Raw genomic sequence first — 16863 nt, 5'->3', positions numbered from 1 at the left:
AGTAAAACAGAAGCTCCAAACCGTCCTGGTGGCGCTTGCTTTCTGTGCTGTGAGTCTCAGAATGTCAAATTCAGTTATCCAGAAACATTTGAAATACCCTGGTAAATGCAAGGTCCCAAAATCCTGATCTGCCACTCGAAGGGCTGTCTTTTAGGTATTTTTCTGTTGTATTGTGCATGCGCAAACGATAGCTCCTGTAAATACGCACAATGAGAAACGGGGGATCCAACAAGCTATACACCTTTAGCTCATAGGCATGTTTAGTCAGGCTGTACTTGTGTAGAAAAAAAATCTGACTTATTTATAGAGACATAGCACTTCTTGAAGGCTGTTCCAAACCGTGTGCCAATGTCCAGGAATCTTTCTGCTTTTTTTTTTTTTAATCTTACTTGGATATCAGAGTTATTTCGGGAATCTGTAGAGGAGAAATCACCCACACCACAGTGTTACTCCAGGCTTTGTACCCAGGGAGATACAAACATGTATAATCTCTAAAGTGGAATAGGGTGGATGAAGCAGTCTACAGCAGGAAGTCTCCTTGTAATGAAAGGTACAATACATGCAATTTTAACCAAGCTTCTAATATCTGATTCTCTGCCTTTAGGCAAGGATTGCAGACTCGTCTGTCTGGTTGAACCCGCTCTTTAATGGCGGGCTCTAGAGCTGCATTTTCTCACTAATCTTGTTTTTTTGGAAAATGCCATTAAAGCACCTGTTCACGATGACCCTCCTCAGTCTGTCATTTGAAAATAAATAGAGCCCCAGGTAAAGTTTGTCTCCGAGGAGAAGTCAAAACAGACATGCGTGGATTTTCTTTGTGCTGGAAAATCCCTAGACTTTTCGTGTGTTTATTTAGTGTATTTCGCCTCCCTAAAGAGCTTTTGAGTGAGTTTAATTGGTTTTCTTCTCTGAGCAAACCTACAAGGGGATATGTTGTTACTGATGGCTGGATATAGCAAAAGCGTTGTCTCCACACGAATAACCCCACAGGCTTGTTTGTCTAGGCCATGCAACTTGAGCTCCGGGGTGTAATCAGTCTCAACTAAGATGGGAAAGGTGATATGCAAATTTTTCCGGGAGCTGATCTCTCAAGACTGCCTTGTTCGTTATTGAGGGTGTTTTGTGGGTACTTACTCTTAACGGACACAACGTCCAGTCCCGTGGGCTTCCTACAGAAAAGTGTAAAAATCATATATTGTCATGCTCTTTCCCTGTAGGGCGCTGCTGTTACTAGTCATTTAGTAATTTCCCTTTGGCTGCTATGACGTTTTATTGCCCTATTACTTTTATTACTTTATAGCAGCTCTTTTGGGAAACATAAAAGACAGGTCTATAAGATTCTTATCCGCGATTTCTGGTATTTTTTTTAATGGATTTCTCTGCTGTCCCGAAAGAAACCCGTAGAAATCCGCTGGGAGTTGCACGGAAAACAGGGGAGGTCCTTGAAGAAGAAAAACGATACAGTTGTTTTTTTGGACCTTGACAACATATATTTTTTCAAGAACTTTGCTATCTTGAGTTTTCGTTTTGTGCCATTGAAGACTCTAAGCTTCAGAGCTCATATTGAAAAAGTTGAAAGAATTGACATTGATAATTCGTACTTGTGAGAACTCGTTTTCAGAGAAGACATGAAAGGAACAGAGGAGAATATTTGTGAGTTCCCTTTGGGATACATTACAGGTGTGGATTTTGTATCAGTGTGTAAAAATATTACATTTTCGAACAAAAGGGGATTTAACCAGCTAGTTGGGCTGCCACAAAAACAGTTTACATATATCCCGAGTGTCCTGGTTGATTGGCACATAGTATAGGTCACTGCTGTTTGCTGAAGACTTTAATGGTGGCAGTGAACTTGCAGTCACTTCTATAAAACAACCAGCCGGTGCTTTTTGCTTTGATCATAAAATGTTACTTCTCAAAACCTACACCATATCTTTCAAAGCCACCCTGGCGCCACGGTTTATTTCCATGCAGATAATCTGTTTTGTTGGGCATTTTCTATCACCTAAACCCCCCTCTCCACACCCGGTAATATAACTTAAACAGAAAGAGGGCCAACCAATACACTGGTTCACTTACGCATTGCCGGCCTTTTACCTTTATTATTGGGGTGGTACAGGCGACATCACATGTCATTTGACCCACAATACAGGCTCTTAAACCTTGTTTTAAACTATATATTTTTTAAACTTTTAAGACTGCATGTTAATACACGGGTATTGACTGAGGTCGCACTATAAAAAAAGAAAACGGTTATTGGTAAACTTGTCTGCCGGAAACAAGGGCATTCAAATTGCTGTAATCAAGCGGTTAGGAAACCTACCTAACCAGGCGTTCCCAACAAAGAAATAGTGGTGCCACTTCGAAATTTTCCTGTACTTTACTGGCCTCTTATTTGTCAGTAGCAGTTGCTAATTTGCTGAGCCATGTTTTCCTCTTTGTCCCACGGCTTACTTTGTTCTTGCATGCGGAAAGTCCTGGGTGCATCTGGTGTGAAGCATCCAGGGTGGTAGGCTGAAATGCCCTCCCAGCATGTCACTTTTAAAGATCATGCCTACTCTACCCACATTAAATTGAAATACCTATTCTGTTGTTACTCTAACAACCTACATTTATGGAGGGAAAAGGCGGGGAATTAAATTATGCTTTTCTTTTATTTAAAATGTAAAGCCATTTCCTGTTTAAGGTGAGCCAACTTGAAGAAACCAAAGCGTTCTCAGTGCTTGATTTCATACGGTATGATTTTACATAACTAGCTGCTCAGCCGTGGCCCTCCCACCTTGGTGTGCATGCACACGGCCAGATCTGGGAACTCCATTTCAGAGAGGCGATTTCCTGGGTGATATTGGATTTAGTCAGTGTATCATCCCTATACCATTATCGCCCGCCCTTTTTTTCTTTTATTTTTTTAGGCTTTGGGTAGTTATCAGTCTTAGCAAGATTTAGGGTCTGTATGGTGATGGTGGAGATTTCTAGCCACTCTTCACCTACCATCTCAGTTCAGGGTTCCTCTGGCTCTGTTTATCTGTACAGGCTTCATCAGCTCATGAATGCTTGTGATTTATGCTTTTCTTAGCTAAGCGTTGTGATCAGCAGCAAAAGTATTTTTATACATACCAACTCAATGCTGTGCCAGCAGCGCAGGGTGGATGCTGAAAACTCAAATGCGTTCAGTAGAATCTGTCCAGCTACTCTTTGAGGTGTCTCAGAGGCGATGGTTATGGCTTATAAATGTATGAAAGATAACTGTTGGGAAGAGGCAAGGTCCAAAGTCTGGCACTGCAGAGCAGCCAAACAAAAGCCACACATGCAGCTTGTATTGAAGATTGGGCAGCTGCTCGCTATCTCATAACCTTATCCTTTTTAAAATTGATGGTGCCTGCCCCCAGGCCAGTGTAGGGGAGTCTACACTCTCCCGGAAAATGGAACAGAATTGAGGGTGGGAATGTACTTGCACACTTAACACTCTTTTGAAACCTGCGTTTCATAATCGGTTGCTTTTTACCAGGTATTTATCCAGCACACACCCTGCCGAGATATCCTGTCTTTATCACTTTTCATCTTTCCAGGTCGAGCGCAATCTAACGCTGTAGGTGACGTTCCTCGCCTTTTCACAGGGATGTCTCTGATAATTATAACAACTTAAAAGTTGACATGACTTACCACAGTCTTGCAGCTTCAAACTGCTGTATGCGACAGGTGTTCAAACTAACTCCAATCAGTGCTCCTCAATGTATCAACTGAAGAACAATGAAAGGCCCTCTGGACCCGGTGTGAATCCGACCTGTTTCAAATTCTAATAGCTATGTGAAGACATGTTCAAGAACAGGTTTGTCTTTCCCTGTAAACTGCAGGGAATGTCCAGTATTGTGCTGCTAGGTAATAATGGAGACCCATGGACAATAATAATTACAGGGCAATAAAATGTCTCCAGGCTTTGCCACCAGCAGCCGTTTAGAGCAGACACTGGTCAAAGTTGACACAAGGGTCAACGTTTGAGAAGTTCATCCTGACTTATTTCTGTCACTTAAGTTCTAGGGATTTCTTTAGCACAGAAGAAAAAGTTACAACTCCTTGTACAACATTAACAGTAGAACTGCTCTATGTTTATAGGCACGTTAGGGCAACGCTTAAAATGGAAAAAAATGCGACACCTATAGTAGTAATTTCCCTCGGATAAGTGCCTGGTATTTTGGTGTCATTCCAAGGAGTGCCAGGGGCATAGCTCTACATAAAACAAATATGTGCGTTAGTCTTGCTGACGCCTGTCCTATAATATGAAGTGCAAGATATAACTTGGTACAACCCGAGCAGTGAAAGCACTTTTTTTATTAAATTTCTTCTTTTTCTCGATTGCACAGGTCCATGAGTCATTCATAACTTTTTTTCCTTCCAGTCCGGTTTTGCTCAGTGACCATGGGTGGATTAATTATTAAATGTACAAACAACCTCCCCACCATGTCTCTTTTGAGAAAACATTAGAATGTCGCAGAGTCCTGGTGGCAGGTTTGTTGTACAAGCCCCTATGGATCTGAAGATAACTATGATCAGTTTCAAGGCCACAAATGGGGGAGGCTTTGATTGACCTCGCAAAACTATGTGCAACTAACTTGCTGACCTTGTGTTTCACTTGGAAAAGCTTTGGGGTTTTCTCTGACAATTACTTTCCATTTAGCCTCTTCTAACGGCTGCTACCCATAGTTTGCCAATTGTACATAAACATGTAATATTTCGACATACACAGGAGACTGACCCGAGGACTTGGCCATGGCCATTGGGCTTACAGACTACATAATGGTTTGCAGTTTTTAGATATATTAGCCTGGGGCTATGCTAATGCTATGAGCGTGTATGATTTATTAAAGTAAGATTCTACAACCATAATATATTACCTAGTCCAGCAGCAATAGCATCATGATCTGCGTTCGTTTGTGGCAAAATCTCAGCTAGGCATCAATTGTACACCGCCTCAATCCTGCAGCATGGCCTGCTGCCTCCTGGGCAAAAGAAATGTGTATTCATTGGATGTATGTGTTTCAATATTTAAGTTGTGTTGAAGGGGTACACGGGGCTCTTCTCTCACTACCCATCCTTTTAAATATTTGTGGTGCCTAGAGCTATGCTTTATACTTTTTGCTTTTTTCATGGATGTATGACGTTTTTCCTGCATGAATGCCCAATAGCAGACCTAAATTGAAAACTGATACGACCTAATTTCTAAAGTTTGGAGGAGCTCCATCTCATGTTGTATCCAAAGTATACGGCTGTGGTGCAAATATATATATATATATATATTTTTTTTGTCCTCCATTACTTGCTCAGATTAACAGGTCTATCTCCACTTGCTTCCTGTTGCTTGGGATTAAAAAATTACCCTGTTTTGTTTAGAAAGGGTAGGGGAAATGGTGGTTCATGGCACCATTTCCTACTAGCCGGACTTTGGCATACTATTTGAACTTGCCCAAATATTTGATTACTGAACCTTAGCTTAATTGTTATGGGGATGCCTGGCATATTTTGAGCCTTTAATGTAGCACACCATTATCGCCATAACCGGCCACACTACCATTGCACAGACCTATGTCATGAAGCATCGTTTTCAGGTCATGCATTTAACATCTCACCCATGTAACTGTAATTTGTATTTATTGCATTGCTTTACTCACACCTACGTTCTAATGCTCTGATGCTTGCTTTCACATAGTATGTTTTGTCCAGCATAGTTTACTATGCTTCTAGTTAAATCTTTGCCTGCTTCTTTTCCTGCAAAGATCCCAGACTTTGGAATGATCTTATACCCTCAGGTTACATAGGAATTGGACAGCATTTAGGAAGCAACCGATGACTTGGCTTTTCTCAGCCTAAATTGGTTTCACAGATCTTGGATCACAGTCTGACCATTGCTAGGACACCCACTTTAATACATGTTCATTATTTTATTCATTGATAGTACGAACGGTAAAACGATTGGCATTACTTCTTGCAGATCTTGTTAAAGAAGGATGATGTGGCACAACACTGTTGTCTTGCCAGGCAGCCACTGTTTTCTTATTTTGTCTGGGGTTTTGGGAAATGCTAGACAGTGTGGCTTCCCATGGTGACACCACAGTTTCCTCTTTCAAGCAGGATGGAACTATAGCAGAAACAAAATATTCCCTGGGCTAGAGAAAACTCCTTGCCTTTTTATGCCTTCCTTCACCTTTTGGGAAGTTGCGCGTATCCATAGAGCTATGAAACATACCTCCAAACTCTCTACCAAGCTGATGCAAAGGGTTCCCTTGGCAGTGGCAGCAGCGGCTTTCTCAGATAAGTCTTCAGAATAGTTTTTGATTTCGAAATTGCAATGTGGTCCCTTAGGTTCGAGCCTCCCCTGTAGCTGTGTGAAGATCCAGTAAAGATTGGCTCCATTTCCATCCCAAGTTAATCACTTATCTCCTCTGGGAAAAATGAGCGCCTCGACGTACCGCATTGAGGATAGAAGTCGATGAGATGCAGTTTGCTGATAAAATGATTGCATTTTATATCCTGGAGACTATAGCTCTGTTCGTGGCATTCCTTGATTGGACAAACTGAGCGATGCTAGCACAAGTCCTTCTTCTTTTCGAGTCTCTCATTCACATCCTCTGCAAAATTTGGCGTTGCTTAACACCCGGCTACATTGCATTATTGGATGCATTATGAAGAACTTGACGCTTACTTAAGATTTGCAGCAAAGCACATAATTACGTCAAAGTGGTGCAGTGCCACTGGAATTTCTGTATCCGTTCTTAGATCTAAAATGCTAATTCCACTCCATTGCTAAATCTTGTTTATATCGCAGTCAGTCTAGAATGCAAATATTCCTTAGGCAGAAAGTCTTGTATCAGTGAGATAACAAGAGTATATATTTTCCTATTTTTGGCTTCCTTTTCTTTCTTTTGATACTTGCGTAAAGGAGAGGTTTGTATTCTATTTCATCACTTCACAGGGAAAGGTGATACTGCCTTTCAGCTGTCACGCGATATGGTGTTTGATGCACGCTTAAAGGTTGATGATTTCTATAAGAAGCCAAAACAGACCCGGAGCTTACAGCACTATTGCTCGGCAGCAGAAGGCTCACAAATAATTCATGCAAACATAACGTCATCGTGGACTCCGCAGAGCCCAGATGTAGGATTAGTGTGCACGGAGCCTCTAGATGTGCCCGCGCACCAAACGGTGATATTTCAAACGGCGGCCCACTTTGTGGAACCTTTTATTCGACTAGGATCGGTGTAGAGAAACTGGGCACTTGCTGGAGGTTGCGTTTGTACTCATTGGTTTAGGAGTAAGCATAATAGATAATTTCATACTTTTGCCCCTCCTAACTACCTTCATTGTCTTTTTGGGAGAGTGAAACCAATGACTGATAGAGAGAAATCTTTTTAAACCGCAGACCTTTTTCAACATTGCCGTTAATCTGCCGCAGAGAGGATTCCATATCGCCCCAGGGACATCTGATGGCTGATAAGAGTCCTGTTGACCTGGAAGGTTGACTTCTCGAGGTTGTTTTTCCGATGGCTTTCAGTGATAGATAGAGGAGGGTTTCTGGTAGCTTTTGTACAGGCCCCCTCGCTTTGTCTTTTTATCTACCCATCATTAACCGAGTGGGCCTCTGCCGGTTCTCTGTGGTTTTTTGGCCGCTGACAGAGGTGCGTGTCAACCAGCTTGTTGCTGCTTGTTTACCAGTGGACCAGAACTCTGTCTTTGCTGAAAGATAAGAAACGTGCAGGCAATGTCTGAATTTAAAAAGGCCCGAGACAGAGCTGTGCTGGAGACTCGCTTGGGGCACTCGGGCGTTGCGAGAGGTGGAGAAACGGGCAGACCCGAGATGTGCCTGACCTTATCTGCCGTCAGGATCCGTGTACGGCCCACATTAGCATCCGAGTACCTCGGTAGTGTTTCCACCGTGGGCCTGAATTATTTATGATCTGTCACCGCTAACACCTCTAATTATGGGCAGGAGTGTGCGAGTCTCTGAAATGTACACTGGTTGGAGGTTTTTAGACCGGATATTTACAGTCGTTTTATAGTCTACCATCACTCCATATACCGACCTGCATGTTTTTGCTTAAGTCTCCAGTATGCACAATATCATGTCTAGTGTGATGCACTGTTACTCTTGGAGCAGTTCATTTTTGGGATAGGGCAAAGCGGGTAGGGGTTGCGTTATTTTAAAGCTCGATGTTGACCTGAGATTAATTATGGCTCTGGGCTCCGTCGGTTGTGCCCTTTTTTTTTTCTTCTTCTTTGTCAAGGGGGCCTCTAAATGGTTACTACAGATAGCATGATAGTCACTATGCACTGTAGAGTAAAAGAACAAGTAAGGTCCCTCTAAGGAGTTGTTGTTCCTGAACTAGGAATGCAAAATGTATACTGGTAATTTGTGCCATCATTGTTTAGGGTGGTATGATTATTTATTTATTTTTCCAGCCACATCAACACTAACACTTTTTTTTTTTATAAAACTAAAGGAGCTAGTTGCATAGGAAAGGACGTGGGACAGAAAGGCTAGAGCTGCAAACTTTGGAATTGCAGAACCAGGTCCCAGGTTCAATGTCCTGGCATCAGCTCAGCATTCTGTGTTTCTGAGAAAGTCACTTAATCTTCCTGTGTCAACTAAATAATGACCTGGAAGGAGTTGATCACCCTACTGCACACCCCAGTCTTATTTTATGAACCGTCAACTAGTGCGTTGGGCACCAGAAGCATTACACTGAAGTGAGCCAGAGTTTAGCAGATATGCCTTGTCACTGATGCCGTTGTTCAACATTTCATGCTTATCCATAGTATTTTTTGCGTGACTTATTCATGGGAACCTTGGCCGGCCTGTTTGGAATTCCAGTACAAATTCCATTTTTTTTTTATTAATAAAAGGAAAAAAAACCTGCAAATTTAGCTTGAGGCCATAAATGCACCCGACTTCATTGACTAGCATGAAAAACGATGTCTCAGATAGATGCAATTGTTAACCAGAGTTGTGCTCTGTAAACCTTTCCTGTCAGTAACATATTTGAGTATATAAAAGTTTGTGATTGTGGCAGAGATTTCAGCAAATTGAGAGCTGAGCTTGTGAAACCTTTGCCGCATAAAAGGGCAATTTACAGGACCTTGTTTTGTTTCCCTGAAACATACCATAACTTGTGATCTGTCTGGTTTGAGAATTAAGGCCAGTTGTCTACTTGGCTTGATTATGGCACCAGCTTCCTCCGCATCTGAAGAAATGCTTTTTCAGTCATAGATCATGTAGCAAATAGAAGACGCTTGGTGTTTATTGTTGAGTATAAGAAACACAATTTCTGCGTGATGGAATCTCAAAGCAGTTTCTTTTGTGTAACTGCTATATTTCAGAATTGGGGTCCCTGGTCATAAACTTGCATCATGGGCAATAGTTTGAGTAGCTTGGTATCTTGTATGCTTGCAGAAGTTTAAGCAGTATGCTGACCTGAACAGCCCCACTCAACATTTGTTTTGTCAGTATTTTATGTTGAGTGGCTTATAACACACGTGTGTTTATGTATATATTGCATACTGGGTAATTATGAGATATGGTGAATAATTGCCATCAAGGGCATCTGGTGACATAAACCGCTGGCCGAGTGGTTTGTAAGTGTCATTGAAAACCATATTGCATGTTACCCATCACATAATGTTTATTTTACATGTTTAGTTTGGGACACTTAGCTTGAAAGGAGAGGTTTTTTGTTGAAACGGAAATTCTGATTGGACAGTAAATGAAATACTGGACGATGTTTGGTTGTCTACTGTATAAAATGAACAATGCTTAATTATATAGTGAATAATGTAGAATTTTAGGAAAAAACACCCATCGTGGTGTTAAAGAAAAAACACATTCTGTCTGTAGAAGTGAGAGCTTGTTGAAACTGCTGTCTTCAATGTGCAGCTAATAATAGGCTTTGATTGGCATTGGAAATGTTAGGTTTTGTTTACCATTCATGAATAAATGGTAGACAATACAATAGATCAGTGGTTAGGACCATTGGAATCATGCCATTCTGTGGCTGTGGTGTTTACCACGTAATTATGGATTTGCTTCACTTGACAGATTAGATGAACATTTCACCAAAATAATTTTCTAGGTCGAATGGATCAAGTTAACACTGCCAGTGAATGTGCGGCTTAATTTGCCTTTTCTTGTTTCATCATTTAAACTACTCTTGCATGATTTGGTCCTCCATTGCTGCAGAATCTCGGTGGCCCTGACAATACTGAAGCTGTGCGGAGCGGTTTGGGAGCCATCATTCTAATGATTCAAACCTTAAATCACAGGGATCCGGGAACTCCTTTTGTATTTCAAGGTTCTTTGTAAAATATGGGTACTACTTCATTTTGGGCAGTAAAAACACTGAAATAAGTGATATATATTTATATGCAGAGTCTAATATACTTTTTTTTTTTTTAGGGTCGAGCGCGCACAAGTGCTCTGGCCCCTGTTGTAATCTTGTAATCTCTCTGTGGGCTTTTAATCACGCCCATGAGTTTGGTTGCTATAACTCGAGTAAATGCGAGACCCAGTGCATTGCAAATGCTTGTTCTACTATTTTAGTTGGGTAGAGTGGAACTAACAATCACAAGGGGCAAAGATGTGGTGGCGTTCATGATATTCCTCTCCCCTTTTCCTCAATAAGCCGCCATGGCTGTTAGGAGAGTTGTTTACCTATTTGAGGTCATTGTAACATACGCCAGTAAACTGTTTTTGTTCTGTCCGTTTTGCGCTATTATTGTCACATTTGCTTAAAGGTGCTTTAATGGAGCAGTTCTAAATTTCAAGTGTATTTGACATATTCACCCAAAGAAAGTAAGAAATGTGTGCCCTAATAGGCCAACAAAATCATTTATTTGCTAGGTTTCATAGGAAAATATCACTGGTTTCTCTTGATATCACTTATTCAGCATTTAGACACTGCGTGAAAAGGTGAAATCTTGCAAATAAATGATTGCTAGCCTTAATAAAGTATCTGTTTATTCCTTTCCTCAATTAAAAATATGAATCTCCTCTTTGGCTAACAAGCTACACAAAACCACATCTCACTTCTTGAGTGCCCGATCTAAAATAGGTACTGCAAAGAGTTGTTTTATTTTAACCAGCCTGTTAATAGGGAGGCAGATGGACACGTGTATTTCAGGGCCTGTTGTGGGTTTAAGCACCATAAATGTTATTGGTGGTTTCAGAGACTTGTTATGGACTGTGCTGGGGGTGGGATTCTAATAGTAATTGCCATTTACAGAATGATGATTCATTACTCTTATTAAAATGGTCACTCTTGGAACGCAAACCTTTATTTGGGCCTCTGGGACACATGCTGCACATTGCCCATGGGCTAAGGGACCACGTGAATGAGCTTTAAATTGCTAGATGAAATCTCTTTATTTTTGGCCTCCTTGGGTCAGAGAAGGGGAGGTGCTGTGGGTATGGTGGATGCTGTATTTGGGGAGTGTCATGTGCTGCTGCTTACAACTAGACACTGAAGCCATCTTGTTTCTTCTAACACACCAACTCTGCTTTGTGAGTTGTGGCCAGCAGTCCACCCTGTGTGACAAACCCATTAGACTTGAATGAATGTTTTGCTGTAAATTATTAGTGCAGTGAATGGAAGTACGATAGAGGAACTGATTTGACAGACAGTATCGAAACCCTTTTTTCTCCCTCTTGCCCTCTATCCTACTTGACTCCTCTGCACACTCACAGATACAGCAACCGCATACAGCCTCGCACCCTGGAAAACGACTTTGACCATTCCAGCATATTCATGTGTTGGTTCAACATCCCCCAATCAACTAGTGTACATTGGAAATGCAAGATCCCAAAAACTCCTCCTCTCCTGTGAAGTATAGGTGCTATCCGCTCCTCCACCATTTGGCCCGTCTTATGGAACCCGTATGATCCCTTCTCACTGGCATCATGATCCATTAATATACCAACAGTTCCAAAGTTTACATTGAAATTGTCTCAACCACTGAAGTTTAGTGATACAAAACCTACCTCAATCTCATTCAGAATCAGGTGTGAAGAAACTATCTAACACTTAGCCCAACAGACTTAATTTCTGTTATTCACTAATAGCGCCAGTCAACCACAGATTCAGGCCTGTCCGACATGAATCTACCAGCTGAGAAACAATGCAGTATCACTTGGTTTCACTCTTGACAGATACTTGACATTCAAAGAACACATTGCGAGATAACCTCGAGAGCATGGTCCCATCTCTACCTCCTGAAGAAAGTGTAATCCCTTTCTTCCAAATGCTGACCTCAAGAACAAAAGGGCAAGCTCTGGATCTTTCACTCATGGATTGAAGCCATGGTCTCCCAAGCATTCCACAAACCGCTGCACATCTCCTTAAGGGCATTGAAAAGTTCAACACATCACTCTGACAATGATAGAACACTAAAAAGGCCCTATCCTCTTAGGAGGATATAGGCCTCAGCAAGAGCTCTTCACTGGGAATCAGGACTTCAGCAGACTGGAGGAAACTAAGTGCAAAATGGCAAAAACCAGAAGCCTGCCTGTCTCGGTCTGTGCTCCAGGTATCTAGATTAACACCTAAGTAACATCACAACTGTGAGAACCTTGCTGCTATTCAGACAGAAGCTGAAGGTACAGCTCTTAAGGGAGTCTAAATCCCCCTCACTCTGCCCTAATCCCCCCCCCCCAACAAACTACATAAGTAGTTCTTACCTGTAAATCCTTCTTCATTATAAATCATTGGTTTCGAACAATTAAGGGGGTTTCTCATTTTTTAACGCTTCATTGGGTCCCAGGTGGGCCCACACTATACTACTAGCATTCCATTACAATAAATTCATTTTCATATTTTTCAGTTTTACGTTCATTTGTATCACAACCATTCCTTCTCATTTACTTGTTTTGCTGTTGTTCACATCTCCATTTGTTCTCTGGGCAGAGAATCCTGCTAACTAGAAAGCTTAGTGCCCTGCCAGTGATCTATGTTCTTAATATATTTTCTGCACATTTTTCTCTTTTTTTGCAGGCGGATCATTTTTATTTAGCTACACCTCTACTTTCAAAGGGTCTCAGATTTTAAGATTAAGATTCCTTGTTCCAGACTTTGTCTGTTTTTGTATCATAATATAATTGTAACTGTCTGTCTCCAATCTCTGCTTGCTCTCACTAGATCAGGTTAGACTAATAATGTCAATGTTGGTAAATTTACATCTCCGAAACCACTGCTCAAAGAAATCTTTAGGCATTATACAGAGGCCTTTTTTTTGATACAGCTAAAGCATTAGTTTTTCCCCTGAATGCTGCAAATCACGTAAGAGTGCAAACTAACTGTAATGGAGCATTTTATCCCTCAAGTAATTTTGTGCACATTTTGTTAAGTTCTGTACAGAAAAAGATACGTTTAACTTGTCAACTTCCAATGTCTGCACAGTATATTGTTCATGTGTTGTTTATTAACGAAAATAAACACAAACATCTGAGAGTAACTTTCAGTGAGTATTCTGGATGGCTTACAGTTCAAGGATTTGAGTGCCAGTGCAACAATATCCCCAATGATAATTGTGAAAACAAATTTCATTGGAATTGTGTTTTTAGGCACTGTAAAACAAGACTGTTGCGTCAGCCATGTCACAGTAAACTGAGCCGGTTATGCCAAAACGCACAACAGTGATCATCCACTTTGTTGTGGGTTAGGAGGTTAATTCTCCTGATAAGGCAGAAGTAATGGGATTTGCCATTGGCAATCGGCAACAGTTTACCAAGTGTTAAATTGCTTATTTGTGTATCCTTTTATGCCACTTTAATATGTTGAGCGTAGGGTGGGAGCAGGAAGAAGAAATTTAAAAGATGGATCGTGTGAGAGGGCAAGATGGAAGGAATCTTGTGCATGGCGTGGTGTCCAGCTCCACCAAAAAAACAAAAACCCACATCAGAATAATGATTCGTGGATAATGCGCTTTAGATGTGTGTAAGTAGGGAGAGTAAAAGTAGTATAGGAGAGGAGGGAACCTAAGGGAAGAGGATGCAGAATTGGTCAAGTTAGTGCCTGAATACATCATGATTTTAAACTTTGGTTATATATTATGGCCTTCACTTGTTAGGGATGCTGTCTCATAGAGACATGTACGGCAGTTTTTTGTGTATTCGTTGATTTTGAGTGCCACAACTGTATAATGGGGACCTCCATCTTGCTGCAATGTTACTTTGAGACTTCACTTTTTTAAATTCCATTTTTGCTTGACTTTCAGGTGAGAAACCGTACAAGTGCACATGGGATGGCTGTGACTGGAGATTTGCTCGCTCAGACGAACTGACGCGCCACTACAGGAAGCACACTGGGGCAAAACCTTTCCAATGTGTAGTGTGCAACCGAAGTTTTTCACGCTCTGACCACCTGGCTCTACATATGAAGAGGCACCAGAACTGAGCTGGACTCTACGCTTGAGCTCCCAGTATCTATGCAATTTCGCTTTACTGCCTCATAACTGAAAAGACAGTATGTTGCTATATCCAGTTGGGAAGGACATTGCCTCCTGCGAGGAGTACTGGAAGAAATGCAAAACTGGAAGTGTTTGTTTATGGGCGAGGTGAGACTGGAACAAAATTCAGATGTCATCCGTCCTCCGAGCATGATTTCTTGGGTCTCCTGTAAAACAACCTTGTCAGCCGGTTTCGTCTCATTACACATATTTACATCTCAACACACTACAGCCTTGAGTTTACTTTTGTGATGTTATGACCAAAGCACCGCTCTTATTGTGGCAGTGTTTGGTAAATGCAGTGGGGTCACGGACGAATGCACGCAAAGGACATGCCATATGCCGTGATAAATTTGTATTTTTTTTTTAAATCTCAAATATTGTACATTACTTGACATGTATAAGCAGATTTTTTATTAAATGCTGTAGTAATTGTAATGTAAACATACATTACACCAATATATTTTTCAGCCGCGGAACAAAGCTTATGCTCACTTTCCTGCACATTTTTGCTCTTGCAGATGTTTTACTTGTGACTGCGTAAGCCGATTTAACTTACCTGTGACATGTTTGAAAAATCATGTTTTAAAATATTGAAAGGGCTACTGCAAACAAAGGAGCTTACGATCCACATATTTTTACCTAAGAAACCTGGAACGCACTGACTGTTGTGAAGGAGGATTGCATATCAAGGTTTGTGCAGCTGAGCTCACAGCAAACTGCGGGGTTCATATCCCAGGAAGGGTTGTTTATAGATTGTTTACCAAAGCTGAATATATGATAAGCTAATTTGTTGCCTTCATAGAAATATTGTAGGAGGAACCAGCGGTAGGTGGTAAGACTTATTATGCCCCCTGCCAATTGGCTTGAACAGTGGACTGGCCATCGTTTGGTCTCGGAATCCCAATTCAGCAAAAATAACCTGTGGTCTGCTGTATCCATTCGCTTAAACTAAAAGACCAGGGTTGCTAACAAAGCCCGTTTCTCTTGGTGGTTGTTTTTGGCTTTAAGAAGATGAATTGACCAGTCCTTCATTGGCACACCATCCTCTGCCTGGGATGGAAAGTGGTGTATCATAACATTTACTTAGTTTTTTAGTTATTCCATAATCCTGCTCTCTAAAAAGGAGGGCAGGGCAATTTGCACTTGTTGAACTTGTTCTTTCATAAGAATCACTCAAATGTGTTTTGGGCCTATTGGAAGGCATCTTTTTGGATCGAATTGAATTCAGATGTGTCTACTAGAAACATGGTAAAGCTAACCTTTCAGCCAGAAGCTTCTCTCGCTGTTTGGTAAACAGGTTTTGAGGGACAGATTGGTTGAACTTAATTCACTAGAGCTGTTAAGTGAAAATAAGGTTTTTGCCCCCAGAAATAATTAGGATACGTGTATGATGCAATTTTGTTTTTTGCTGAGAAAAGTCCTTAGAATATTTTCATTAAATACTAAATATTTCCTTTTATATTCTAGTGCCGATGTGATTTGTATCATCACTGGTAGAGTTAGGTAAAGGACGCAGTAATTTACTCAAATTACGGTGTATAGTTTATTAATACATTATACATGCAATAACAACGCTATTCAGAACTTCCGCTATCATTTATAGAAGTGTAATATGACCTACAAACTGTGATGTTGTTGGTAACAAAAAAGGGCAAAATACCAAAAGAGTCTAGAAAGACCCTAATTTTTAATAAGCATTGTTATTTCATTGTCTTTATTTATTTTGTGGTTTATGGTAGTTCTTGTTTTGTAGATGCTATTTTTACTTCTAATAAATTATAGTATTTTTTGTTATATTCTAGCTTTGTGGCGTTTTAAAAACAAAATGTAAATATTTGACGTTGTATATATTTTTTTTGTAAGATGCCTCAAAATGTTTATAAATGGAAATGTGCGTGGAAAACGTTTGCTCTTTTGCTTCTGTCTCTTTTCTTTATTTTTTTATTGTAATAATTTCAATGGAAATACGGAGCAAACAGCTGTATAGTTTTTGAATTGTTTTCCGAGAGACTGAAATGATTTATGCTATATTGCAAATGTTTTTTGAAAATAAACCAAAGTGCCTAAATAATTGTCGACCCCGTTCTGCATTTCCGTTTGCCGTTACCAAGGCACAGGAAGACCATGGGGTTTCCAGGGGATCCAGGCGATGTCTTATCACGGATCATTGGCGGGTTTAGGAGCTGGCAAGGCAGGACTTGGTTTCTCATCAGACAGCAGGGATATTTTTTTCTTCATATTGAGCCTGCATGGTGATTTCCACAGTTAACTGTTGGATACAGAATAGATGTGAAACCAGGAGAGGATGCAAAGACCCCTCTGAAGGCATTTGGGTGAGGTCACAGAAGGTTCCCCAGATGTCCTTTCTTCTGTTCC

The 16863-nt window shown here is 40.8% G+C and overlaps 1 protein-coding gene across 1 annotated transcript in view; it reads left to right on the top strand.

The window, feature by feature from the left end:
* Positions 1–16558, top strand: part of KLF5 (KLF transcription factor 5) — a 31369-nt gene extending 14811 nt beyond the window's left edge. The window contains exon 4 of the mRNA XM_069205284.1: positions 14254–16558. Coding sequence (XP_069061385.1) covers positions 14254–14432 — 179 coding nt within the window. The 3' untranslated portion in view covers positions 14433–16558. The remainder of the gene's footprint in view (positions 1–14253) is intronic.
* Positions 16559–16863: the final 305 nt, after the last annotated feature.

Source organism: Pleurodeles waltl, chromosome 8 (assembly GCF_031143425.1).
Source record: "Pleurodeles waltl isolate 20211129_DDA chromosome 8, aPleWal1.hap1.20221129, whole genome shotgun sequence".
Taxonomy (NCBI): domain Eukaryota; kingdom Metazoa; phylum Chordata; class Amphibia; order Caudata; family Salamandridae; genus Pleurodeles; species Pleurodeles waltl.
This window is presented reverse-complemented; position numbering and strand designations above follow the sequence as displayed.